The 26325-nt window shown below is 35.5% G+C and overlaps 1 protein-coding gene across 5 annotated transcripts in view; it reads left to right on the forward strand.

Annotated features, from left to right (window-relative positions):
• STS (steroid sulfatase) overlaps positions 1–26325 on the forward strand; it is a 107097-nt gene that overhangs the window by 59493 nt on the left and 21279 nt on the right. For all 5 annotated transcript variants that reach the window (XM_059839715.1, XM_059839717.1, XM_059839714.1 and 2 more), the window contains 3 exons: positions 7049–7186; positions 16092–16251; positions 18818–18939. In XM_059839715.1, the coding sequence (XP_059695698.1) occupies positions 7049–7186; positions 16092–16251; positions 18818–18939 (420 nt within the window). The remainder of the gene's footprint in view (positions 1–7048; positions 7187–16091; positions 16252–18817; positions 18940–26325) is intronic.

Below are 26325 nucleotides of genomic sequence, written 5' to 3' on the forward strand. Positions count from 1 at the left end.
AATCCCTTTCATAATTTGGAAGACAACATGGGAGACCTCAAAGTGGGAAATTAGACAATGTCTTTTTCATTATTCTTCTGAGTTGTATGTGTGAAATGGCATCTTAAATATTTGCAGAATGAAGATGCAAATTTACGCAAAAAGTTATCACAGCTGTTATGCAAAATGCAAATGCAGTGGACCCTCCTAAAATTGTGTGACCATTTCTCCTATTTTAGCATTTTAAGCAGGCTAAAAATCAAGATTTACTTTAGAAATACATTGACTTATGTCCAACAGATGTAAGGTCTAAAAAAGAATTTCAAGCAATGCATTTATTAGCTAATTTAAATACTAATAAGGAAATAGCTACTGATTAGTTCTACTTTTTGACCTGTAATAATTCATCATTAGTGCTGCAGTACAGGAAGCTTTTCCATCCCGCATTGTCTCTATTGCTGCTATACTTACAGGTCTTCAGACACTTAAGTCTGTGCTTCATTATGCACATGTATTTATACATACCTAAAATATCATTCCAACTTTCATATTTAAAAAATAATTTGAATCTATGTGCATAAGCAAAATAAAAGATGTGGTACTCATCTCTAGGAAAAACCTTATGCATAAGTCAAAATTTCGCTGATTTATTCAAAGCTGCTAAGAAGTGTGCGTACCTAATCTGCTGTGCACTGCGCTGAAAATTTATCCTGAGGGTCTGAAAGACACATTATACTTATAAAACTGTATAAACAGTCACAAGTGATTTGCAAGTTTCAGCTACACTGCAATCCAAATCCAAACAAAAAGCAAGTTCACACTGAGAGCTTAGCTGACCACACCAAAGCTGCCTTGTTTTCTGATTAAAAGACTGCCCTTTTCTGAGCGCTTCTACTCATTTACTAATCCTACTCTGAGTCTAGAGGAATCTAACAGGGAGCTGTTGTTCTACAGACTACCTGGACCTAAGAACTTATCTGATTTCTAGTGGGAGGTAGTTACATCTGGGGCCATTGCTTTACTTTACTTCACTTTGAAAAGAATTCTGAATTTTTGGGGCCAAATTCTTAGGATAGGTGAGGTGTGTATGAAAATCCATACTTTGTGCTTTGTGTACACTGTATGTAAACCCCACTCTCAATGCATCTACAGCATACACAACTGGAGCTGGATTGTGCCTGCTCTGGACTTCCACTGGAGGATTCATCAATTCTACAATGTTTAAAATTGCCAACAGTGGCAGGTCTGAACTGTCTCCTGAGCTGGAAAAAGACTATTAGTACACCAGAAGAGACCAGAAACCCACTTCAGATCAGCTCTGCTGTGGTCCCTGACTGAATGCCCATTAGTAGTGTGAGTGCCTTAGTTGCATTCCCAGGATTTGTCCTTGAAATTAGACTTTGAAAGAAATCCAAGTCACAAAATCCAAGAGGGCTTTGCTATGGAAACATAAATATGTTAACTGTCCATGATTGGATTTACTGTAAATATGCATTCCTGTTACAAATTAAAAGACTAATATAGATGTATTTTTTCAGAACCAGATGCTACTTTTTGGCAGAATTTCCTGTTGACATTGAAGATCCCACTAGCCTATCATAGCAGGAGCTTAGCGCATTTGAGACTCCAGCTATGTACTTTTGGAGAAGATTTTGTTGCATGGATTGTTCCCATTGTGTAACTTCAGAAATAGTAGCGCAGTAGTACTGATTCAAGGCTTTGTACTGAATGGGCACTCTACTTTATTTCTGCAGGAAGAACCTTATACCTTTGGTAATTAGTTATGCATCTATTTTCTGTTCTAGTCAGTCGAACTACCTAGTATTCACTCTCACCTTTGAGGTTCATATGCTAATGTCCTTATGGGAATCACTTTTCTTCGAAGGTGGATGTGTTTTGTTGCCTGGCTAGATAATGTGCCACAGCACATTCTAATGCCTTGTCCCAGAATTTCCACTCTGCAGTCGTTGTGTTGTAGCTCTGAATGTTAAACATGTTGTGTGCAGAGTTTATGTACTGTTCATCATACGTGCAGCCACTTCTTGTATTGCTGTCAATGGTTTTATTATTTTCCATCTTTACCTCAAGTGTTGTACTCAATGACTAGGTCTGAAAGTGATAATTACTTCCCCACTGCAGAGACAAGCTGATTTACATATTTATCAAAGGAAACTGGATGGCTCTGGGCATACTAGGGAACATTTGCATATTTATAACCTGAAATGTACAAAAGCTAAAATTAAAATGGGGTGTCTTGATCTTAGTTATAAGTTTGTTTTAATACAAAGGTTTTAGTCAGTGGATTTTGTAATCTGATCAGTGCATTAAAGTGAAGTAACTTTTCTTCATCACAGAAAATCAACCTAGAGATTAAAATTATTGTTAGCTTGTGAATGATAGTATGCAGAAGCTGCAACATTAAGTTTTCATAAGGTGAAAATCTTAGCCTTTGAGCCCTGAAGATTTTATTAACTGTGGCAAAACCTAAAAATGCTGTAGCAGAAAGGGGCTCCCAAGAGGTTTACTATGTAGTAAACCCATGGGTATATAGTTGAAAGGCATCAATATATTTTCTGGGAGAAATGTGGGTTTCCAAATGCATGTAGCATTAATTTTTAGGATTTTATGCATTTATTCAAAGGCTTGCCACTTACAGAGGTGAATGCCTGGAGCTGACTACAAGTTGTGATTCTGGCTAATGATGCTATTCAAAACCAAACATGAGCAGCAGTAACCAATTCTAAACAGCAAATAAAAACAATAAAACCCCAACACAATCCAACTGTCACTTCTAGGCAGTGATGTGATGGCTTATTTTCCCAGGCTGATCTATTGGAATCTTTGTTCAATAATTGTCGCAATCTTGCTGTAAGTTTCTGGATACAAGAGAGGCATGTGAAAGTTTACTGGAGTTGGAAAATAGTGTTACATTAATAGGAATTTCCTTTACTGTCAACTGTCTTTTCCTGAGACAGATCCTTAACCCTTCTTCTGAAACATGTTTTTTAGTTTGAATATGGCAGACTGCTTTAAAGCTTTTGTCACAAGTAGAGGCTATTTTTTTCTAATGCCTAGATTACACAGAGGTATTCTGTTTTCTCTAGCTTCTTATTCACAATTTCAGCAATACTCTAAATTGTTTTGAATAATACAAATAATATTTCTTTCCTTTTGACTTGAAATGTCAGTACACTAATTTTTGAATAAAATGCATTTGTTCATATGCTTGCTTGACTAAACACTTTTCCAAATCACTAACACATTTGTAAACACATTATTGTTTTTCAGTGTTTGTACCTTGTTTACAAATGAATAGTCATTTTTTATAAACCCTATCTCTTCTTGTAGATGAGTACAGTAGGGGCTTTACATGAGTCAAAACTCAGTAATTACGATCGTCATTAGCAAGGCTGGTTCAGCTGCCATTCAGGCTGTGCTGGAGAAGTTGAAAAGCGGCATGGCACTGTGTTTCCTTCCAAAGAACAGAGTCAATTGCTCTTCTCTCTTTCACATGGCTATCACTCTACTGAAATTGGCATTTTCACATTCAGAATGAAACAATTCTTTATAATTTTACACAGCTTGAAGCAAGAATGGAGAGCAGAATACAGAGAGCACTCCTCAGTATATTTCAGAAGAAGTTTCATTTAAATTTTGGAGCACTGATGTACTAATTAAAAAAAGTAACATCTTAACATAGTCCTCAATCTGTTTTGTATCTTAAAAATATGTAAATGAGAGAAAAATGTCCAATGATCTAACACCTTTGTCTGCTACAATGTTAGTCACCTACATTGCAGAATACATTCCTATAATGGCAGTGGTAGGAGTAGCTTGATTTCAAATTCTGGTTCCTAAATAGCTGCAGAAATTATGGAGCTCCATCAGCTAGATTGATTTGGATATTCACAAATGTTGTCTTTCCAAATATGATCTGTTCAAATCAGAAAAAAAAAAAAAAAACCTGGTACCATCCACATAGATCTGTACAGCAGTTAATTTTTCAGAATGTGGCTTCCAAGCAAGGTATTTTAATTTAAACTCTTTCTTGTGTTAATGGGAGTCACATCATTCAAATACACTTAAATGTGTCTTATCTCCTGGTAGCACACACTTTGCTGTTTATTTACAGTTTTCATTCTAGTAGGTGCCAGTGTTCAAATCAAAATGGAAATGGAAGGTTTGCTTGTGAGTGTGTTGTGGCTGCCATACTCTGACAATACTCTTTTTTGATTTACCACTATTAGTCCATCTGTACTGAAAAATGTTGCTTCTAAGATATATTGTCATTTTAGCATTCATTGGTTAAACCTAATGTTTCCTCTGTGTTTCAAAATCCTTTTGAAGGAAATGGAAGTTTTATCATTGAGTTTAACAATGGATGAGAATTTCTATGAATTTTATATGACTGGGTTTTTCTAAAATGGGACATGTATGAGTGTCAGAATTTAACATTTTTTTCAGAGCAAGCCTAGTTACTCAACCTCATTAAAAATATTATAATGTCTTGCATTTAATTTCATATTAATTTTTAATTTTAAGTTTAATTATCTGTGATAGTGAGACAATTTTCATTGCTTCTCATATCTTCCCAAATTAGTTGGTAAATCAAAGTGGTCATTATTGAATGATTGCCAATGCCTTTGATTACCAGAGATCATTTAATGTTATACACTGAGTGCCATTCTCATTTTCTTTTCATTTTGGTTTATATACAAGATTACTTTGAAAGTTCAATTTCATCATGAACATGACGTATGTAAAAAAGATATTGTTGTGCACATCACTGCACGTATATTTCTTAGCACAATACTTTTTATTGTCATTGTATCATAAAATCATAGCTTGATATAGCTTGGAAGGGAACTCTGAAGGTCATGTGGCTGAATACCTACCTATAATTAACTAATTTATCTTTGAACTCTACGTTTTTATCATCATTGACGCATTTCCAAGAGATAGTGTAATCACTTAGCAAGTACATTCTTCAAACAGTTTCAGAAGCCAATGGGAAATTGCCTCGTTCTTTTCTGGCACTAAGTCCATCCACCTCATGCAGCAAGCGCATGGCTTGTCAGAAGGATCTGCATGATTTTCCCCCAACCCACCAGCTTTAAAATGTCAGCCTTTGTAACAGATTTTCTCAGCTCTGTTGGGAAATTTCAACTCCCACGAGGCTTCAAAATTTACATAAACAAATTCTCCTACTCTTACATTTCTTCTTTGCTCCTATTTTACAAACAAGACCAACAGGTATCTACTTACATTTAGAAGCTGATGTTCCTTTATTCTTGACCCAGTCATTTGAAAAATTAAGACAGTCAACCATTTTAAAAAGACAGTTTTAAAATGATATAGCATTAAGAGGCAACTAGAAATAGTAGCAATAAAGTAAGGTAATTACTCCTTATATAGAAAAAGAGCATAGCAACAGAAACAGTGATCTGAAAACCATTTAGAAGGCTCTGTATTTCAAAGTTCTTATCTCATCCTCTTTGACACAATAATTGGGCATCAGATGATGAATTAATTCTTAGTGGTCAGGTTAGCAAATCAAAATTAACATTCAAATTGGACCATTCTTGGATGCTTAAGTAAAAGAATAAAGATAAAATGGTTGTGAAGACAAAATTGTCTTTATATGTTCTGAGATCCCTAAAGGACAGGTTCATTGTGAGGCTGATGTGAAGAATTATATTCTTAAGCTTTGGTCCTTTTCCAGGACCAATAATTTTAGATTCCTAATCAGTATAAAATTCACTGGAGCAAGTTACAAAGAGAAGCTTCACTCTCATTCATACAGAAACACACTTTAAAGAATTCAGTCCAAATAGGTTTCAGCGTAATTTATATAACTGCAAGGCCCTCCACAGTGCCAGAGTAGTGTGAGGAACACTTTGTGAAAATGAAACATGAGTCCATGGTGCCTCAGAGGTACAAGATACTTCTGGATACTTCTGTGGATACTTCTTCTAAATGTGTGCACCTGGGTGTGTGTATTACCTTGCATATTTTGAGTTTAGTTGATGTTTTTCCATATGATGAGATATTAAGGGCTAATTATTAAGTTTGATAATGAAACCACACGTTCTTTAAAGGTGCTACTTTTTTTTTTTTGTCTTACTCTAAACACTCGCAGTGAGATTTTTGCTAGGCTGCCTCTAGGTTGCTAGGCAGCAAGGCCTTACCCCCAAACTGCGAGATCTACTCTTCGTGCTGAGACTTTTTCCTCAGTGCTGCTAAATATTCTCTGTAGCTTGTATCTTCTTTCTAAGGGATTTCCTTGATTGAGAGCAACTGCTTCCAAAAGTCACTTGTTCTCTGTGGATTAGCCCTGTTCTCTGATGTGCACAAATCCTCTCATACTGTACTTCAAGAAACCCTGCAGCAACTGGGTCATGGTCCTGATTGCTACAAGCCCTGTGTGGTTGTGCCCTACTATATGCTGCATGTGCCAATTGCTGAGTATGAGAGAGTTATGTGAAAAGTGGTCTCAAAAAAGCATAAGGACACAAATATTTATATGCGCCAAAGATAATGAAAAAGTCATTTAAAGTCCCCAGCATCCAGAGGAGGGCAGCAGGGTTGGTCAGGGGCTTGGAACACAAGCCCTATGAAGAATGGCTGAGGGATCTGGGGATGTTTAGCCTGGAAAACATCACAGGAGTGACCTGATCAGTCTCTACAGGTGGTTTTAGTCAGGTGGGGGTTGGTCTGTTTTTTCAGGCAACAGCTGGCAGAACAAGAGGACACAGTCTTAAGCAGCACCAGGGCAAGTTTAGGTTAGACATCAGAAAAAAATTTTCACTGAAAGAATGATTGGGCACTGGAACTGTCTGGCCAGGGACATGGTGTAGTCGTGGTGGAATCACCATCCTTGGACGTGTCTAATAAACAGATTGGACGTGGTACTCAGTGCCATGGTTTAGTTGATGAGGAAGTGTTATGTTAGGTCATAGGTTGGACTTGATGATCTCAAAGGTCTTTTCCAACCTAGTTTGTTCTGTGTCTCTTAAAGCTGTCCTTTGTTTCTTTTTTTTTTTTTTTTTTTTTTTTTTTTTTCACCTAGGGCAAGTTCTGGATGTGCTGGAGAAGCATAATCTGAGTGACAAAACTCTTGTATACTTTACATCTGACCAAGGGGCTCATGTTGAAGAAATCTCCAGTGCTGGAGAAGTCCATGGAGGATTCAATGGCATATATAAAGGTGAATATTCTCTGATTGTTCTCGAAAAATGCAAGGAAAAGCATCTCCTTGGGTTTGCACCAAAACTGGAATGTCCTATGTGGCCAAGGTCAAAATCTTTAATCTACTCCAAATAAAGTAAGAATGTTTGTTTTTATTCTTTTTAATGAAATTCAATGAGTCCTCTTGTTTCTTTATGAGAGATTCATTTCTTTTCATTCTTTCAGTAGGTAGAGGCTGTGTAATTTGTTTTCCACTCATATTTCAGGGGTCAAAATTAAAGAAATCCAGCAATCTCATAGTAGATGAGCCTGGAAGGCATCTCCCAAGGTCTGTAGTCCCAGCCCCTGTAGGGCAGGGTCAGCTATAGCACATTGCTCAGGATTGTATCCAGTCAAGCTATGAAAATCTCCAACGATGGAAACTTCATAGCCTCCTTGGGCAACTTTCCCTAGTGTTTGATCTCACTCACTATAAAAAAACCCTTTTTCTTATGTTTAAATGAAGTTTTCTGTGGTTTAGTTTGTGCCCATTGCCTCTTGTTCTGTCAGTAGCACCCCACTGAAAAGAGTCTGTCTCTGTCCTCTTTACTCAGATAAATCCATGTAATCCCTACAGATGGACAAGATCCTGGTAAGCATTTTCTTCCCCAGGATGAACATCTCTCTCAGCCTCTGCTCATATATTAAATGCTCCAATTGCTTAATCATTCATCACCTTCATTCAAACTTGTTCCAGTATGCCCAAGTACCTGGTACTGGGGAGTTCTGCACTCGGACCCAGTGCTCCAGGTACATCTCACCAGTGCTGAGCAGAGAGCAGGACTGGCCAGAGCGTTCTTCCTAATGCAGCACAGAGTGATGTTGTCCTTCATTGCCAGAAGGGCACATTGCTGTCTCATGTTCAGCTGGTTGCTTGTTAGAACCCTCCAGTCCCTCTCTGCAGAGCTGCTTTCCAGCCAGTTTCTCCCCAGCCTTTGCTTTGCTGGAGGTTGCTGCTGGGAAGATTCAGGACTTGATATTTCCTTTGCTGAACCCAATGGCGTTCCTTTTGGCCCATTTCTCCAAGCCTGTCAAAGTCCCTTTGAAAAGTAACACAATCTTCTTGTGAGATGCCAGATTTATATCAACTACAAAACTTCAAAAAGGAAAAACTCAGGCATGTAGAGTAAGTAATAACCATACAGAGAGGTTTTCAAGCAAGAGGACCCCACAGTTTTTAGTCAGTAGGTATCTGTCTGAGAAATGACCCTTACATTTTAGGAGCTTCAAAGAAAATGCTACACAAGAAAAACAAGGAATGCCAAAGTGATGAGGTCTGTCTATCAGATGGGTCCCCTTGGGCTAGCACCAGAGTGAAATGTATCTTGAACGTTAGCACATAGGCCTTGCATAGTGATTTAAGCAATTAAGGAACCATATGGTTACATATCTGTAGCCGTAGGCACAGCCTGAGGTGTTTTAGAAGCTCTAAAAAATATTTGCCTTCTAGAGTGCCAGACATAAGGTACAGGATAAATTATAAGGAAGGAAAAAAATACACTTGGGAATATGTCTTCTTGAGGAACTTTGATTAAATGGAGTCTTTCTCTCAAGTCTTGCAAAATTTTGTATTCCTACTTACAGTGCAGAGAAAAACTTGAAATAGATCTTACCTGGATTAAGAAAAAAATCTGATTGATAGGTTCGGTTGGGTAGTAATAGGGCTTTTTTAAAAAAAAGGAAAAATTGTGTAGTTTACAGTTAACACCTCTGCTGTGCTAACAAATGGGTTAGAAAATAATCACAATGTAGGAAACAAAATTATTATTTGATGAGAAACATTCTTAGTAAAATAAAAAGAAAGTAAAAGACCCGTGCAATTAGTTCAATATACTACCAACATTTAAAAATACAATACATTCCACTCCCTCCATCTCAAAATCAGTCCTTAATTTAACAGGTATATTATGCATCATTTTCAAAAGGACTGAGGTAAAAATTATCAATTATTTGAATAACTAGCAATTTTCGTACATAGGAGTTTATTAATATTAAAAGTCATGTGTGATGAAAAGTGTTTGTACATATTTGTCAGAGTTAATGAGAAACAGACCTGTGAAGCCCCAAGACTAGGAATGTGCTTAAAAAAGCAGAAGGACAATCTTGATGCTGCTTGTGCTTATGTGTCCACACACCAGGAACTTGCTTCCTTTGGTGTGTAGTTTAAAAACCTTTGAGACTCACACATCCTTTCTCCCTCCCTGTCTCAGCTAGTCAATCTCCACTGCTTGTCTTTTTGTCTCTGAGTGCTGTATGAATGCAAACATGAATCAAGGCACTTAACCCTCTTGTCAGAGCTGGAGCAGTATGCTCAGCAATAATTGGTTCTGCCCTAAAATCAAAACCTCTTAACCGATCTCTGCAATTCCAACTCACTAATTTCTCTTGATATCTAGCCAAATAAGCACCAATAATAAAATTTAAGAGGGGATTGGATAGTTAAGCTAGTGCTGCAAAACGCAATGCAAAAAGGGGAAATTGCTGTTTGAAGGTTTTATTACACTGGATCCTAACTGCAGAACAGTCCACCATAAATTTGGATAGTTAGAAACCAGAGTTGACCAATTGCTGTCAAACACAGTCTGGTTTATTTCTTCAGTATTCCTTTTCAGAAGACATTATGTAGTAATTCTGAAGTGATGGATCAAAATCTCTTTCCAGTGGCCTTTTTCTGGTGGTTGATTATCAGGATCTGTGTAGTAAATAAAATCCCTAAGAAGATCCTAATCCTAGGCAGTATGACCTTGGTTTAATATGGGAATCCTGACAATTTAGATTCTACAAAGATTCTTAACATTAATTATATAAATTTTTATCACATAAAGATGAATTCTCACTTTGAGTCTTTCTAAAATCTGAGCATAGCCTCTATCACTTATCCATGAGAGCACAGTGCTTTCATTTACTATTATGAAATGGGACAGTTGCAAATTTCATGGAAGTTTAGGTTTTCATCTTGAAGTTCAATAACATGTTCTCACTAATATAGCAGAAAGGAGGGAAAATTTTAAATTTTCCATAGCTTAGATTTGTTTTGTATACAATTACTGTGGCTCTTGGCAGTGGCAAAATTCAGAAGATAATTGTCTCTTCCATCTCTCACGATTTTTAATTGATGAGTTTTTACTCATCCCTAATTTCTTGTTATTTTCCTGTGTAAATTACTTCCCTTTCAAAACTGAAGTAAATATACTAAAATAGTAAGGGGCTGAGCACAGTATAGCATCAAGGTACCTTACTGTTTTTTGGGGGTATTTTTCCAAAGGGTCACAGGCTGTTTGTTTTCTCTTTTTGTTTTCTCTTTTTGTTTTCTAGTCAGATTTTGATTCATGAAAATCCTTTGTCTCCTAAGCCATGATTAATGTTCCAGTAACTTTTCCCAAAAGTCTTTGTCAAAGATCTTTCTAAGGTTTAAATCTAGATACAGATTCTAAAACAAAAAATAGTGGCTATTTTAGTAAGAATTACTTTTAAACTGAAGGCCTTCTTACCTGAACTCATAAAGTACTCCTGGGATTTGTACAAGACACTGTTAATATTTTAAATAAATTAAAAATAATAACAACTAATTAATACAAATATCAACATTTTAATATTGAAATATGGAAACTAATAGGTGTAACTGAAGTATCTTCTTAACTTTCTATGTAATTTTTCCAGCTTTTTTTTTCCAGTTCTGTAATATTTGTCTGTTGAAAGTCAGCCATTAGTCAGCCATTTCCATCCTGGAAATCATATATACAAGGTATTGCTTGTATATATGATTTCCAGGATACCTGCACTGACTTTTTCTAAGGTGTTTTTCACTAGCTGCCTCACTGAAGCATGTCCATTTGATGTAGTCACCATAGATTTCCTTTAGGAGCAGAAATAAGGTTGGTTTTTCCATACTCTTTAGATTTCTACTTTCAAATAAGATGAGCAGAATAAATAAATGAATACCATTTCCTCTATATGAACAAGATGTGTCAGATGACTGATTTAAAGGAAGCCATTATATTCTTCTTTGGTACCCTGAGATTTTGAATGGAAATATTTTGTGGTAATTTCTATTTAGTTTCTTAGTGAGTAATTTCCTGAATTATTAGCCTCAGTGTACTATCATATATATATATATATATATATATATATATATATATATATATATACACACACACACACATATATATATGTGTATATATAAATGCATAATTTATATCAGTAAACAATGAAGGTAATAAATTTTTTTCTCTACACTTTTTCACACTATAGTATTTCACTGGTACATATGCAGACATTACAAGTCCTCCCTTGCTGTCACTTGTTGACATCTGTCCCACTTTGTCACATACTGGATTTTCTGTTTAATCTCCTTACATCTTATTGTCTTTTGGATATGTACATTTTGCCTGCACCTCAGACCTGCATTAGAAACAGTTTTTCTTTGTACTTATGAAGCACTTAGCACAATACAGACACTTGGCTACTGTCATGCTGCCAGGGTGGGTCATAAGTGGGTGCAGAGTGGGTCTGTTGATAATGGAAGTGGAGCCAAACACTGATAAAGTCAAACTGTGTGAACAACATTCATTTTAAGTGCTTTGTGCCTTAGAAATGGGTATTTTTAATGTGCATAAAAAATAATAATGTCTCATAAGGAATTAGGCCCTGATTTTTTATTTTAAATCTACTACAAATCTGTCAGACCAAAACAAGAAATGAATGCCTACTTCTTTTAAAATGTATTACTGTAAAATGAGTTTATATACTGCAGTAATGACTTAGTTCAGCAGGGTTTCTTGAAGCTGTTAGTAAACCTTTTCCTTCCTGTAAGCCACAGAGAAATCAAGCTGACCATTACTTTTACTCCAGGAATCATGCTATGGCATATCTAGTGATATTTGTTGGAGTTTACTTTTGACTTGAAAGAAAGCAGTGGTTGAGTTCTTTTAAAATGTACTGTATTTTTATAGTCTCTCTGAAGTGATCCAGATTTTTAAATAATCAACCCATCTTTTAATTTTGACTGAAATAAAAATTATCCTCAGAGATAATTTTGTTTGATTGGAGGAAATGTTAGATGAAAAATATCCAAATGAGCCATGTCTATTCCATTCACCTGTACAAGAATAGCTCAGATTAATATAAATAAAATTAACAAAACCAGTACATGAAACAAGTTGAAAATCAGTAAGAGTAAACTTTTCATTGAAAATAAATTTTTGTTCAACCATTTTATACAGTAAGCAATAGTAACCAGTCTTTATTGTTGATATTTGTGGCATTAAGTCCAGTATAGATGGGTAGAATAATTAATATTCAAGAGAATAAATTGGGTTTGGAAGCTTTGTTTTTAGAAGAATATATGAAGGAAAGTGTAGTATAGTTATAATCCAGGTGATTTAAGAAAGTTGTTCCAAATAGTTTTTAACATTCATCATTCATAATGTTAATAGTGATTTACTGCAGAGTTCCCCTTTATATATCATCCTTTGTAAAAGCTCTATTGCCAGAGTTAGGTAATAGCAGTCAATTTAAACCAGAGAGGTGAAAAAAAAAAGATATATTCTTTTAGCTAAGATTTGAAATGAGGTTAAAATGGAAATTTGACATCATGTTGTGGATGACTGCAGAGAGTTATATCTGTATTTTTCCTGCTCCTGCAGATTTTTCAGGAAAGGTGAATGTAGGCTATTGTTCAATATAACACTGAGAAGTGCAACTGTTCAGAAAGGCGTAAATGGCCAAGCAGGGAAATACAGCCTTACATGTTTTGTGCTGTTTTAAAAACATTTTTAAAAGACTTTAAGAGAACAAAAATAACAAAACTGTAAGTTGCCTAGATTTTGCAAAGCATACAGGCTACTAGGTTTCAGTCTTTTCTCTATTTCAATATTGTCAAGTCTGAGCAAAACACAAAACTAATGAGCCATGTCCTTAAATATCAAGGGATTTTGTTTCAAAATAATGATCTTTTCTGGATTTTTAAAAATTTTATTTTATTAGCCTTTTAGATGTTTCCTACATGTTTCAAACATCAGTAGTAAAACCCTGATTTTTTTTTTAAGGGAAAAAGAATGCAGATATCTTGAACAAAGTTTAACAGCTTGAGTTTTAAAGATGATAAATGTCCAGGGATTTTTAATCGTGTAATGGCATTAAGCACCTGCAGTCACTAAGCACAATTCTAATAAAAATGAACATCATGTAAGGAGAGATAATAGAAGACAGTCTTTTGCAATGACCTGTAATTCCTGCCCTGATTCCCTGTTATTCCCAGTCTCCAGAGATATAAAAAAAAATTATGCTTCAATTAGCCCTTTTGAAAGGAAGCAGCAGTCACTTCTTCATAGACATGAGTAAGGAGAAAGCCCTGCTGTGGAATCTATTTTGCTTGTTCCACCTTACAGCAGGGCATCAGAGTTTGTGTAGTGTTCCTTTGTACTTGGGTAATGTGCAATTTTTCTTTCCTTTTCTGCTGATTCAAGAGAATTGTACTGTGAACTTAAGAGCTCTGAAAGTGACCCAATATCTAAGTTTTAAGAACTGCAACATGTGGGAGAATCAGATTTACCACTTTGAAATTTCTCTGCCGTCAGAGTATACAGAGGACAACAGTGTAACAAGACTTTATTTAAACATCCATCTAATCTCTTACTTGGTTCAGACAGGCATACAGAAATGAAAAGGTCATGCCTAAAGCTACCTAAGGTATAGATCACCTCTTAGTGTTGTGTGCCTGTTGGTACCCTTCAGCCATATAGCTGCTGTCATGTATACTCAGAATTAGGATCTGATTCATGAACTAAATTACCTCCCTGGTGTATCTGTTTGCTAAAAGTATGTTCATTTGAGGATATCTGTAATTTTATGGCCTTATGCTTATTTTATTTGGATTAACCAACTCCCATTCAGCAGGATTTTCTATGCACCATAGATCAGTCAGATTATTAATCTTTCTTGCTGTGTAACACCTAATTTCCACCAAGCTTTGAAAAATATAATGGCTGTTGTACAGGGGTAGAGTCATCTTTTCTACTGAAGATGGACACAGCCTATTGACATCTACACTGATCTTGACCCAACAACATTAGCAAATGATCAGCATACTTTTGGGTGAACACTTTCTTCTGCTGACAGGTGTTCTACATCTCACCAAATAGCACTTTATAAACTTAAATCTCCATTCTCTTTAGAGCTGTGTTTTGAAAATAATATTTTACTAGAATGTAAACAAAAACAGGACATGCATCTCATTCTTGAGTAGGTAGCCACACACTTCATCATGAGAATGGAATTACATTTAACTCACTGATGACATAAACTTTTGAAAGTGTTCTAGAAGACAGACAATCCAGTAGAGATCTGATCTTGACACCATTAAAAAGAAAAACCTTAAGCAGATATTGTTGCTTGACATAATGCTGAATATTAAAAAGTCTAACTTTACTGAAGTCAGGATATATCCCTGATCACTCAATATTATGAGTTCTGATAAAGCCCATGAAAAAAATGAAGCAAAAATCTGATATAATAAAGAATCACGTTCTAATGGTCCTTCAGTTACAAGAAAAGAATAAGGTAAATTTATAAACAAAAATAGTTGTCTTTCTTGAAGTTGCTACTTATCTTTATAAACAGAGAAAATCCTGTAGAAAACTAGGTGGATTCTGAACCCCCTTTGCTGAAATGGAAAAGATCATCAAGAAGTCAGTTAAATAGACAGCATGTATAACAATGCCTGGGATCAATACCAAAGGTATTGATCTGTGAGGTGTTTTGGGTGTTTAAGATGCTGAGAAAACAGAACTTTTGAAATACTTTGTTGTAATAATTTTTTTCTTTTGTTTTGGGTTTTTTCTTTAACTTGAAAAAAGGACATACAGGAAAAAAATAGTCCTGTGGTAGTTTTGCCTGAAGCATGCATTGATATTTGTTTCATTTAATGGCAGAAGTCTAACCAAGACATTTCTGTTTTTCCAGACATTTTAATTGTATAAAATAATCTCAGTTTGTTTCCAAATGACCCTGACTGTGTTTAACCATATCCAAAACCAATCTGCTTAACAGAAGTTTCCTTTTCAAGTGTTATATTAATTTCAAAGGTCACCCTGAAGTGTTCTGCACAGTCACAGCTGTGCAGGACATTGGTAATAGCATTTGTGTTGCCTCTTCATACAGAGCCTTGTCAATTATTTATTCAGTAATGGTGAACTTGCTGTCAGACAATAAACCCATTGCCCTTCTGTAAAAGGTGTAGGGGGGACTCAGCAGTGATGGATCTTATAGAAACAGTAAATGACTGCAAGTCACTGTTGAATGCAATCAGTTGTTAGTGCATTTGATACAACTGTGTTGGTTTAGGACACAAAAAGTTTTTCACACATCCTGAACGTTACCATCACCAAAGTGAATTTCTTTCTAATGCATTGGAGAATTCAGTTACATACTTAAATTAGTACTTTCTTCTGTATAAAGTCATTAAGCACCATTTTTAATAAAATGTCTTGTACCTTCTCTGGGTTCATACCTCAGACATCTAAGTATAGCTCTTTTTTTATTTTTGGATTCCTTTTTTTTGGTTATAGGTTCACATATCTATAGGCTACACTATCTAGGCCAATTCCTATGTGAAGATTTCAGTGAAGTGCTCTTTAATCTCCTCAACTACTTTTTTTGGTGTAATTTAAATGCACTTTATAAGCTCTGTCTAATACATATTAGTAAATTTACAGAGAGAAAGTACTACAGAAGGTAGAAAATTGAGAAAATTAAGACTAGGACAAATTTGTCTAATGGAAAGATTCTAGCTAGACAGAATGTTTAATATTTAGAAATTGAATCTAATGGGGTGGCATTTTCAAAAAAGAAATTGATTTCTCAGCAAATGAAACTAATTTTTTCAGGTGGAAAATCAACAAACTGGGAAGGAGGTATTCGTGTGCCGGGTCTTCTCCGTTGGCCTGGCGTGGTACAGGCTGGTGCCTATATTGATGAGCCAACGAGTAACATGGATGTATTTCCTACCATAGTTAAACTTGCAGATGCACAGGTACCCTCTGACAGGTATGCTCTCTAGTCATCCCTGTTTTAGAGAAAGTGTCCTGAATGTTCTATATATTCTGGTGATATCTATTAAGATAACATGAAAATGTAAATTAGAAACTAGGTTTTCTACTTGCAATATTATGTTGGCTCTTTTCATATTAACAGACTGATAATATTTTACACAAATGTTGTATGTAAATACAGCCTAACTCACAGAATAAGCACCAAGTACCAAAAAGATAACAGAACACCATCAGATCAATGTAATGTCAAATCAAACTTTGAATCACTTACTAAATCAAAAATGAATGTATCACAAAAGGTTCTGTTCTGCATGAGTGAATTTGGTGAAAAAGAAACTTTAAGTGTAAATTACTTTAAACTTTATGAGCTTAGCTGTGACCTGCTTAATATCACAAAACACATCAAAATGCCAGCTATGCTTTTCTCACAGTTTTGTTTGGGTTTTTTGGTTTGTTTGTGGTTTTTTTTTGTCTCTGTACCTAGTTAGTCAAAATAATCCCCTACAGGGTTTTGCAGCCTGATAAGAAAAGCCCCTGGACTTCCACAATTCATAAGATGCTTTCCTGACACTGTTACATCCCCAGGCTTTATCTTGTTTGTGAGATATACAGTCTCAGCAGCAAGTAGCTCAACAGCACTCTACCTAAGTGCTGTTGCTCTCCAAATCCAGTAAGTGGAGAAACCTGTGGATACACATATGCTTTGAACACATTGATGACTCACAAACAGCTTTTTGAGCACAAAGCATCAAGAATCCACATGGGGAAGACCACTGGTAAGCAGAGTCACTCTGCTAATGATTATTCTTTGAGTGTTTGAAGGAAATGGCAGGGCAGGACAAGTCTAAGACATGAAAAATTAGTCAGGTTGGTCCTGAGAGATGCTCTACAAGCAGTAATTCTGTCAAACCTCAGAAGTTCTGATTGTTCTTTATGTGGCAGATCTATTGCATTTTGTTTTCATATTGCTTGAGTGAATACTAAGTACTGATGTTTTCTTTGATCCCTTTTATAGAAATTCAAATATAGTTGTGTAACTTCCACTTGTAGTTTGCTCCACTGTGATTCTTCTGTGCTAGACTGATGCCATAAGTACTGTTTCATCTTAGGTCATAGGGTAGCTTGAAGTATTTTTTGTTCCAGCAGCTGGGTTCTTATAGCTCCACTGAATTCTTCCTGAGAAATAAGAGAAAGTAATATAATTAATATTCTGTCACTGTGAGAAAGCAGATTGAAAAGGAATGGAAGATATGCTCCTAGTTAAAGAAGAGAAATTAGTAATTGGAAAGAAAAGTCTCATACATTCCTCTGTATCCATCAGCTGTAGCAATGCTAGAGTACTGGAGACATTTTTCTGGAGATGCCTTTTCCCCCATCAACAGGCTCTAGAACAGAAAGTGTTCAATAGACATTCATCTGTTAATGAGCATGACAGGAGCCTGTTACTCAGACAAGAGAACATGAAAAACCAAAAGTGGGAAAGACTCTGTTTAACAGAGACCCCACAGACAGGGATTCACCCAGATGGCAGTTATCAGACAAGATAGCTTTCAAAATTCCAGGAAGTTTTCCTGCCCATCCCTTGAGAAAAGTGCTACTCTGAATGGCTTTGTTGCATACAGCTGCTGGCAAGAATTCGATCATCACATGCGACTTAAAAAAGTAAACTTGGTACCTGTCTTGGAGAAGTTATACCAATGTGAAAAACATTTTATGTAATGGTAATGAAATGATCATGTATGTAAAGGCTATGAAAATCAACATAGACCTTTTAAAACTTCTTGTAAGTTTCAAAAAAAATTTATGGGATGTTGCTCAAAATGCTTGAGAAAGAATTACTTGCTGATCTTTATGTCAGCAAAAATTAATTTCCGATAAGACTTATTGAAAAATTTGTAATTCTTACGAGGTCAAAAATGCAGACTGTGATTTCTCCCCAGCTGATGTCAGCAATTCAAAGGTTTAATATAGGGAAACAGCTAAAAGTCTTGCTTATTTTATAACTCAGTTTTTATGTAAATTGATTGACTCCTTCAAAGCATGATCAAATTGTCCAGCAGCATTTAAAGAATTTATATATATTTATGTGTATGTGTGTGTAGTTGATAAATGTATATTTAAACAGTTAATTTTCAAATTTGAAATTACCACTTCTGTCTTAAATTCTGGCATACCTAATATACTGAACAGAGATATTACCACTACTTCTGGGGATGCTAGCAGAGAACATATTTTCCTAGTTTTAGGGTTACTTTGGCCAGACTACTCCCAAAAACTTGAATGTGAAGGACTGTGTTGTAGCAATTTATTCACTTATGTCTGTTCACTTTCTCAGAAGTGAAAAAAGGAGTTATTCATAATGGCAAAAAGGTAAAATTGTTTCCTTTGGTAATGTAAAGATCAAAGGGAAGAGCGCCTGAAGGTTTTTCTCCAAATTGATCAGTTGGAGATAGCCATTCAGATTTGGGGTTTTTTAAGGAGCAGATGAGTAGAATTATCATATCTTCTAGGAAAGTGAGGTTTGAGTTATTTTTCTGATTTTGAAGTGCTTTTTTACTCAGGATTATTGATGGACATGATCTGCTACCTTTACTTCAAGGAAAAGTTACTCAATCTGAGCATGAATTTCTCTTCCATTACTGCAATGCATATTTAAATGCAGTGCGCTGGCGTCCAGAAAACAGTAAGTAAACTTGCCTGTTCATATTTTAAATATTTAATATAATTTTTATTGCAGCTTGAAAAGAACCAGGAGGAAGCCTTAGGCTATAGTAACAAAAAACTGTTTAAAATATCTAGTCTTTTTCCATCTCTTTCACGTTTGTCTTTGCTGTAACATTCCTATTCACCATCTCACTGTTTGACATTATTTTGTTGTTATGGATTAATGTTGGATATGAATGCAATACTGAGATCTATGGCATCTGAAAACATCCTTTTTTAAGCCTTTGTGAGAGAGAGTCGTGCAACAGAATGAAGTAGTCAAGGTTGACTCTTCCATTGTCCTAAAGAAGGACAGGTAATGGAATGGTTTGATGAATAACAGCAAAAGTGTGATGTATAAAACCTGGCCATTTTTGTTAGTCAGAGAACAAAACAGAAGAATCTCTGAGTCAAAGTCATAATTATCCAATAAATGAATATAGTATTATAGAGTCCCTGTTCATGCTTTTAATGAATGACATAATTCTACTATGTAGGCCAAGGAAAAAAGCATTTCTCACTGATTTGCTCTTTTTCAACTAACAGCTCACTGTTTCTAGTAGCACCTTCCACATTAACCAAGGCATATTTTCCTTTCTATAAAAATCTTCGTGCTGAATGAAGTTAAACACACATTTTGTCCCATCTCCATTGATACTGAAAGTGATGACTTGTGTTACAGCTTCAAAATAATGATCGGAAACAAGCTTTGGCTTAGATTTTTTTTTCTTTTATTTTCTATTTAAGTGTTGTGGGAAAGGACTTGTTTAATAGTTAATATGCAGACTTAAAGTATTTGGAAACTCTGTCTTCTTGGTCATCTGTAGGCTGACTCTCTACCTGTCTTGGACTTTAAACTAGGAAAAAGGAAAATATTACATATAATATTTATTTACCATTACTGTGCTTCTATGTCTTGCATTTGATAAATAATCATAAGGAAGAACCAAGCAATCAGATCTAGAACTATTTTGTACCTGATGTTGAATGGATTTATTCTGCATCATGAGAGAAGTGGGCAGAGAAGCCGTTTTTCTCAAAGTTACACCTTTGCAAGATGATATAACCCTTGTCTGAGGAAAGGGTTATCTTTATTATTCACTGAAGGGGAATGTGATGGGAAATGAATGTGAGAAACAGTGGGGGACTGGTCTACTGTACTTACTTGATGAGCAACAGCAATGCAGAGTGTGATTCATCCTTTCTCCAAGGCATTCAAATGATAAAGCCCACTCAGAACCTGGTGATAACATTTTCGTAACCATGGGCTGGCTTTTGAACAGAAGGTTGTTGTGGTTTAATTCCAGACAGCAGCTAAGACTGACAGAGCCACTCTGTGTCTCTTTCTGTGATGGGGAAGAGAACTGGAAGGGTAGAAGTGAGAAGACTCATTAGCTGGGATAAAGACATTTTAATAGATAAAGCAAAAGCCACACATGTCAGCTAAGCAAAACAAGGAATCAATTCATTATTTCCCATTACCAGGCAGGTATTCAGCCATCTCCAGGAAAGTTGGGCTCCATCACACATACTGGTGACTTGGGAAAACAAATGCTATCCCTGAATATCCTCATTTCCTTCTTATTTCTGCAGCTTTCTATGCTGAACATGATGTCATTTGGTCTAGGATATGCCTTGGGTCAGTTGGGATCAGCTGCCCCAGCAGTGCTCCCACCAAGTGCTCCTTGTGCATCCCCAGCCTGCTCACTGGTAGGGTGGGGGAGGAGGCAGAACAGCCTTATCTGCTCAGTAATAAATAAAACATTGCTGTTATCAACACTGTTTCCAGCACAAATGTGAATCACAGCCCTGTATTAGCTACTGTGAAGAAAATTGGCTCTACTCCAGACAAAATAAGTACAAAGGGCTTTTGATATTCTGCCTTGTCAGCTTACATTGTAGTGAGAGTAGACAATAGCCAGGTATTCCTCTCTATTGTCTTATGTACCCGTCCTCTGTGAGGGCTTCACACCATGTTTAGCTTCTTCTGCACTTCTTCTCTGGTAATGGGCTCTAACCCAAATGTCCAACTAGACTGCTCATTCCTTCATTAAACATGTAATTTCTATTAATTTCAAAGATGCACTTTTTGAAGAACAAAGTGACAACAGCTTAGAAGAGAAAGCTTACAACAGTTAAGAATAATGTGATGTATGTATTTATTGGTTAAGGTACTAGGTAATGGTACATATATTGTGTATATGCACTTATTAATGTATCTATCTTGAGATTTCTTTCTATATTTATTTCCTGGGAAGTCTCAGTTCTCATATCAGTGACAGCTTGCCTATTCCACTATTTTTCTAGATGCTCAAAGTGTAGTATTAGCTTTGATCCTCAGGAAATCCTCAGCTAAATTCTGCTTAGTTATTTGGCCCCTTTTTAATTCCATCACCCCACAGTTCCCTTATTAACTCCATCTTTGTCACTATTAGATTTTCACTGTGCTTCAGTCCAGACCCCTTTTTATTGGTTTAATTTTTGACTTTTACATATATATATGAAACAGGCTAATGAAGTATGCATTAAATTTTTGGTAGTTGCACATCTTTCCCTTGCTTGCAAGATTCTAGTCTGACTTAAGCTGGCATGTTTCTCACATCATTCAGGGAAGGTCAGAAACTTCAGAGTGAACAATTACCATTTTGCATTTATACATTTAGAGGCTAAGAGTTCCTCATAACCAAATCAATACACATCTTCATTAAGTTATATTAGTTAGGTCAGTTATTGCATTCACAATGTACTTTCCCCTTGATCAGTCCTTTGAAGGAGCTTTTAGAGGATGTGTGCTATGCAATGATCTTCTCAAAAAAATCTGCAGAATTTAAACTTTCTGCTTTATAGAGAGTTTTGAGGAAAATAATCTCTTGGGGTTTTTTTCTCTTTTCTTTGTTTTTCTCAGCCACAGAAATAAGCTAATGCCATTTCTTCTTCATGTCATTTTGACTCACATTTTACCTCATGCTAGAAAAAAATGCACATAATTCTTCACATTCTGAGTTTTAAAAAATGAATGAAATATCAGGCAATTTTATTTTGCTCTCACAGACTTTTGCATGCTGATACTTCACAGAGTCACAGAGTTGCAAAATAAGCTGAGTTGGAAGGGACCCACATCCTTCCAATCAGTGGAAGGATCATTGAGTCCAACTTGCTGTAATTGCCTTGGAAGCAGCCAAGATATATAGTCCTAGTCCTTGGAGGATGATTTCCTGTTATTTTGAAAGCTTATAAATATTTGTAATTTAATGTATATGTCAAAAATACAGAGGGAAAGACATGTGAAAAAGTAAAGTGATTTCCCATTATCAATATTTATTCTGCACAGCTGCCTGGTATACCACAGAAGTACCAATATATGAAAGCAACACCTTTAGAAAAACCACTACATTTTCTTTCTTCCTAGTAGGGCATAATCACCTTGTTTTATAAAGCATTGAGTAATTTTTTATTAATCATTAAGCATTTATATTGAAAAGAAAACAGATGTGGGATCTGCCTTTACTTTCTTGAGCTGAGACACCCAAATTTTTGTGTTGCTTTCTGTGATGTATGCCAGATGATACTTTGGCCTCTTTAATGTCTGATCACATGTTCTTCTGCTTGAGCAAGTTGACCAGTACTTTTGTATTTGCTAACTTTATACTGTAGCATAAGTGAGTATTAAAAAACTACCAAGAGCACTGTCTCCAGAATATTACTAGAATATGAATCAGAACTACTAAAAATGCATTGCTATGACAACTTAATTATAAGGGGAAGATTAATCAAATACACAGCAAATCTATAATTGAATGAAACTTCATCCTTCAGGTTACACTGCTTGTGTGCAAAATTTTGATTTGATAAGGAGAAAATATATTGTAAAGCTGTGTAATAAATATTGAGAAATAAAATGCAATGCAGTCTACATTATAAAGAAATAATGATCTTCACAGTATTTTCATACTACTGATAAAAATATACTAATGTTTCTGATAAATGCTAGAGTGACTTTACTAGCAGCACTTCACTTTTTCTATTTCAAAATGGATTTAGCTATTCAGTGGAATATGTCATTCAGTAAACAAAAGACAAGGAGATTTTCTATGGGAAGTTCACTTGAAGCAGACTACACTGCAATGCCAAACTAGCTTATTGTGCAAATATAATGACTTTTAAAGACAGTAGAAATTCACTGAAAAGCTTTATATGGAAATTTCCCACTTAGCTTCAATTAACAAACAAGATACATTTCAATTAGTGTTTATATTGACTTTCTTGAATGTTGTGAACTACCTCAATTACTGAAATTATTTCAGTCAAATTCAGCAATGAGGGATTCTCTCTGTAGTATCACAGAATTCAAAGCTACTCTGTTTCCTGGCTGTTGCAATATTCTCCAGCATCCAACAGTATTTCACGAGACATATTTTGTTCTATGGCTAGGGGTTATAGGTCCTTCCAAGTCATGAATTTGACCTTTTTCTACAACTTCAACTGTAAAAATTGAAGGTGAAAAACAAATAGAAAGTAAATGAGAGAGAAATATTTTGGTTTGCAGTTTTCAGACTGAATATATAGGATAAATTTACCAGAATACTGGTTTGGGTTTTTTAAGAGGTTCCTCCAGATTTAGTTTGACTAAAGACATTAGAGAGGAAAAAGCATGAAAAAGCTGCTCAAAAGGGTGATTTTCTAACAACTTTGGGTTTGGACAAGTGCAACCATTCTTGTGAAATTGAGTTAAAATGGATCTGGTTTTGAAGAAATTAGACATGACAAATACCTGCCGCTTTTCCTTACCTCTCAAAAGCCCAATGTTATTCATGCCTTATAGGGTAGTGAGGCTTACCTTATAAATTAAGGGGGCTTGCATTATTTATGGTGCCATTCTTAGCTTAATTTTTTGTAATATCACATTTAGTGTTTATAGTTAAAATCTATAAAATTAATTCATATGCTTAAAACACTGGCTTGTGAGCACAATATTATACTCAGAGGAAAAACAAAGGAGTTGGAGTTTAGGCAAGTAACAGAAACTGCAAAACTTTTACAAAGCTCTGGAACCATCTTGGAATGTTTTTTTTTTTCAGTCAAGTTCTCAGTGTGAGGGTAAGTGAATCTAGTGGTTGTCTCTAGCAAACAGAAATGCATTAATGTGTATATAAGTGAAATTTTATAGTGTTATGTGGTGCCAAAACACTTGTTTGAAAATGCCTGTCCTTCCTGGTTCTCTTAGTGCAGCTAAGAAATATAATTATGCAGACATCCACGAAGTAAATGAACACATCTCTTTGCTCTGAATAAGAAAGTATTAGAGTTTTTCCTAAGTGCTTGATATTTTAAAGATCTGTCTTAATATTGCTTCCACTTCCTGAATATAAACAAAAAATTTCAAATCATGCATTCTCTAAAGTCTCATAAGCTTCTTTTTTGTTACATTCTTTGTAATAACAGAGGAAATACTTCAGTGTGTTCTTTACTATAGGGTGAACAGCAGCTTCATTTTAAGATGTGGGATGTGCTTGTCATACACAGAAGACCCATTGGCAGAACCCACAGCATTGCCTAACTTCTTCATCTTCTTTTTGCTTGCTTCTCTGAGGAGCTTTTTCCATTTATGGTTTATTAGCCTTCTCTGTGAGGAACAAAGGACCTAGAAGATGTTGCTACAGACTAGTAAAGACTCACATTTACCCTGAGAATGCCAACAGTTACAGTTGCTTTCATTGCTTAACAGTACAAAGGAAGGTAAATTTAATAGAAACTTGATCCAGAAATTTCTGTTTTAGCACAACATCTTCAAAGGAGAGATACTACCATGTGACTTCCACTGCTGTCAAGGAAACATTTTGTTTCCTTACAAAGAAACTTATTTTTTTTTTCTCAAATCCTTTATCACATCAACCTTGTATCTTTTCTCAGAAAATAACTGATGAGAAAGGATAAAACAGAAAGAATAAACATTTAAAGGAGTAAAACTTCCCTGTTGTGACAAAATTTCTAGATTTCTAGCTAGAAAGAATAGACTTTTTCTTTAGTTGCAGTAAAATTGATGCAGGAACATTTTTGTCTCAGAGGGCTGTTCCCCAGTGGAGGACCATGGTAAATGTCCCTTGACAGTGGCATTATGCACATAGACTTTCAGTGATCATATCAGAACGCTTTTTCTTCATATAAAAATAGAAACTGCAACATACTGGTCTATTGAATTCAAAATATCTTGACCTAAATTAGTAATGTTTGTAGTGAACACTAAAAGAGGTTGACAGGTTTCAGTGATCATATAATGGCAAAGGCATTTAAAGTAGATAATTCAGTGCTATTTAAACTTCAGCTTTAATGGTTTGCTGTCAGATATTTTGTCATGCACTTGTGACGTGTACAAAAAACAAATTTTAACAGATTTTTTCTGTATACTCCACAGCTAACACTTAAATAGAAAAAGGTATCTGAGTTAGAGCAACTGATATATTTTTATTTATTTATAAATTTACCAGTAGTCAAAACAACCACATAAAAGACTAGGTAAAAATGCTCTGCAACTTTCAAAAATTAATTTCAGCATTCCAAGTAACATCAAGAGTGAGTCTTTAACAATATCTGGAGCATTACACTTCCAAAAATATCTTTAGCTCAGTGTTGGATTTGAGCCTGCAGCATTTTGCATGTTACATTCAGAACATAGCGCTGATTCATCCTAATTTTAAAGTCGGATTCAAATGGCATATGTTGTCTTAGGCAATGCTCTTCAAGGGAAGTAGTTAATGCATGCACTACCCACGTGGAGTATTCTGTGTGCCACTGCCTCTAACCTCGTATCATTACTTTTAGAATATAAAGCAAACCATATGTTTATTAGAGAAATTCCCTGGAAACTTGACTGTCAATAGTGAGGTGACTTCTCAGTACGGCACAAAAAGACCCTGCCATGAAAGGCAGAAGAAATAAACGTAGCAGAAAACAGTGAATGTTTGCAGGCTAGGTGCTCTTGGGCAATACTATGGTGGAGGCCAGTGTGCAATCTGTGGATGATGTGCACTCTGTACCATGTAATTGCTTCTAAATTTAAGTTCTGATCAGTACTTTGGACAGAAAACACAAGCAGAATTACTCAGTAATCAGTGAAACTGTTCTCATCCTGAGAAAAGCTCACATCTCAGTACACAGAGTGGTCTTTTTGTTGCTTTCAAACCATTTTATGTGGTCTCAAAGTGTTAGAGGGTATGTAACACATTGAATTTTTCAAGTATCTTTTCTCAAGGCATTTAGTTTCCTGAAATAAAAACTAGGGGGGGAAAAAACCCACAGCAAAACACCAAACAGATTTCTATAACTTGTTACTTGTTGTGTCATCCTCAGTACAGACATTTTGTAGTGG

Source organism: Haemorhous mexicanus, chromosome 2, assembly GCF_027477595.1.
Source record: "Haemorhous mexicanus isolate bHaeMex1 chromosome 2, bHaeMex1.pri, whole genome shotgun sequence".
Lineage (NCBI taxonomy): Eukaryota > Metazoa > Chordata > Aves > Passeriformes > Fringillidae > Haemorhous > Haemorhous mexicanus.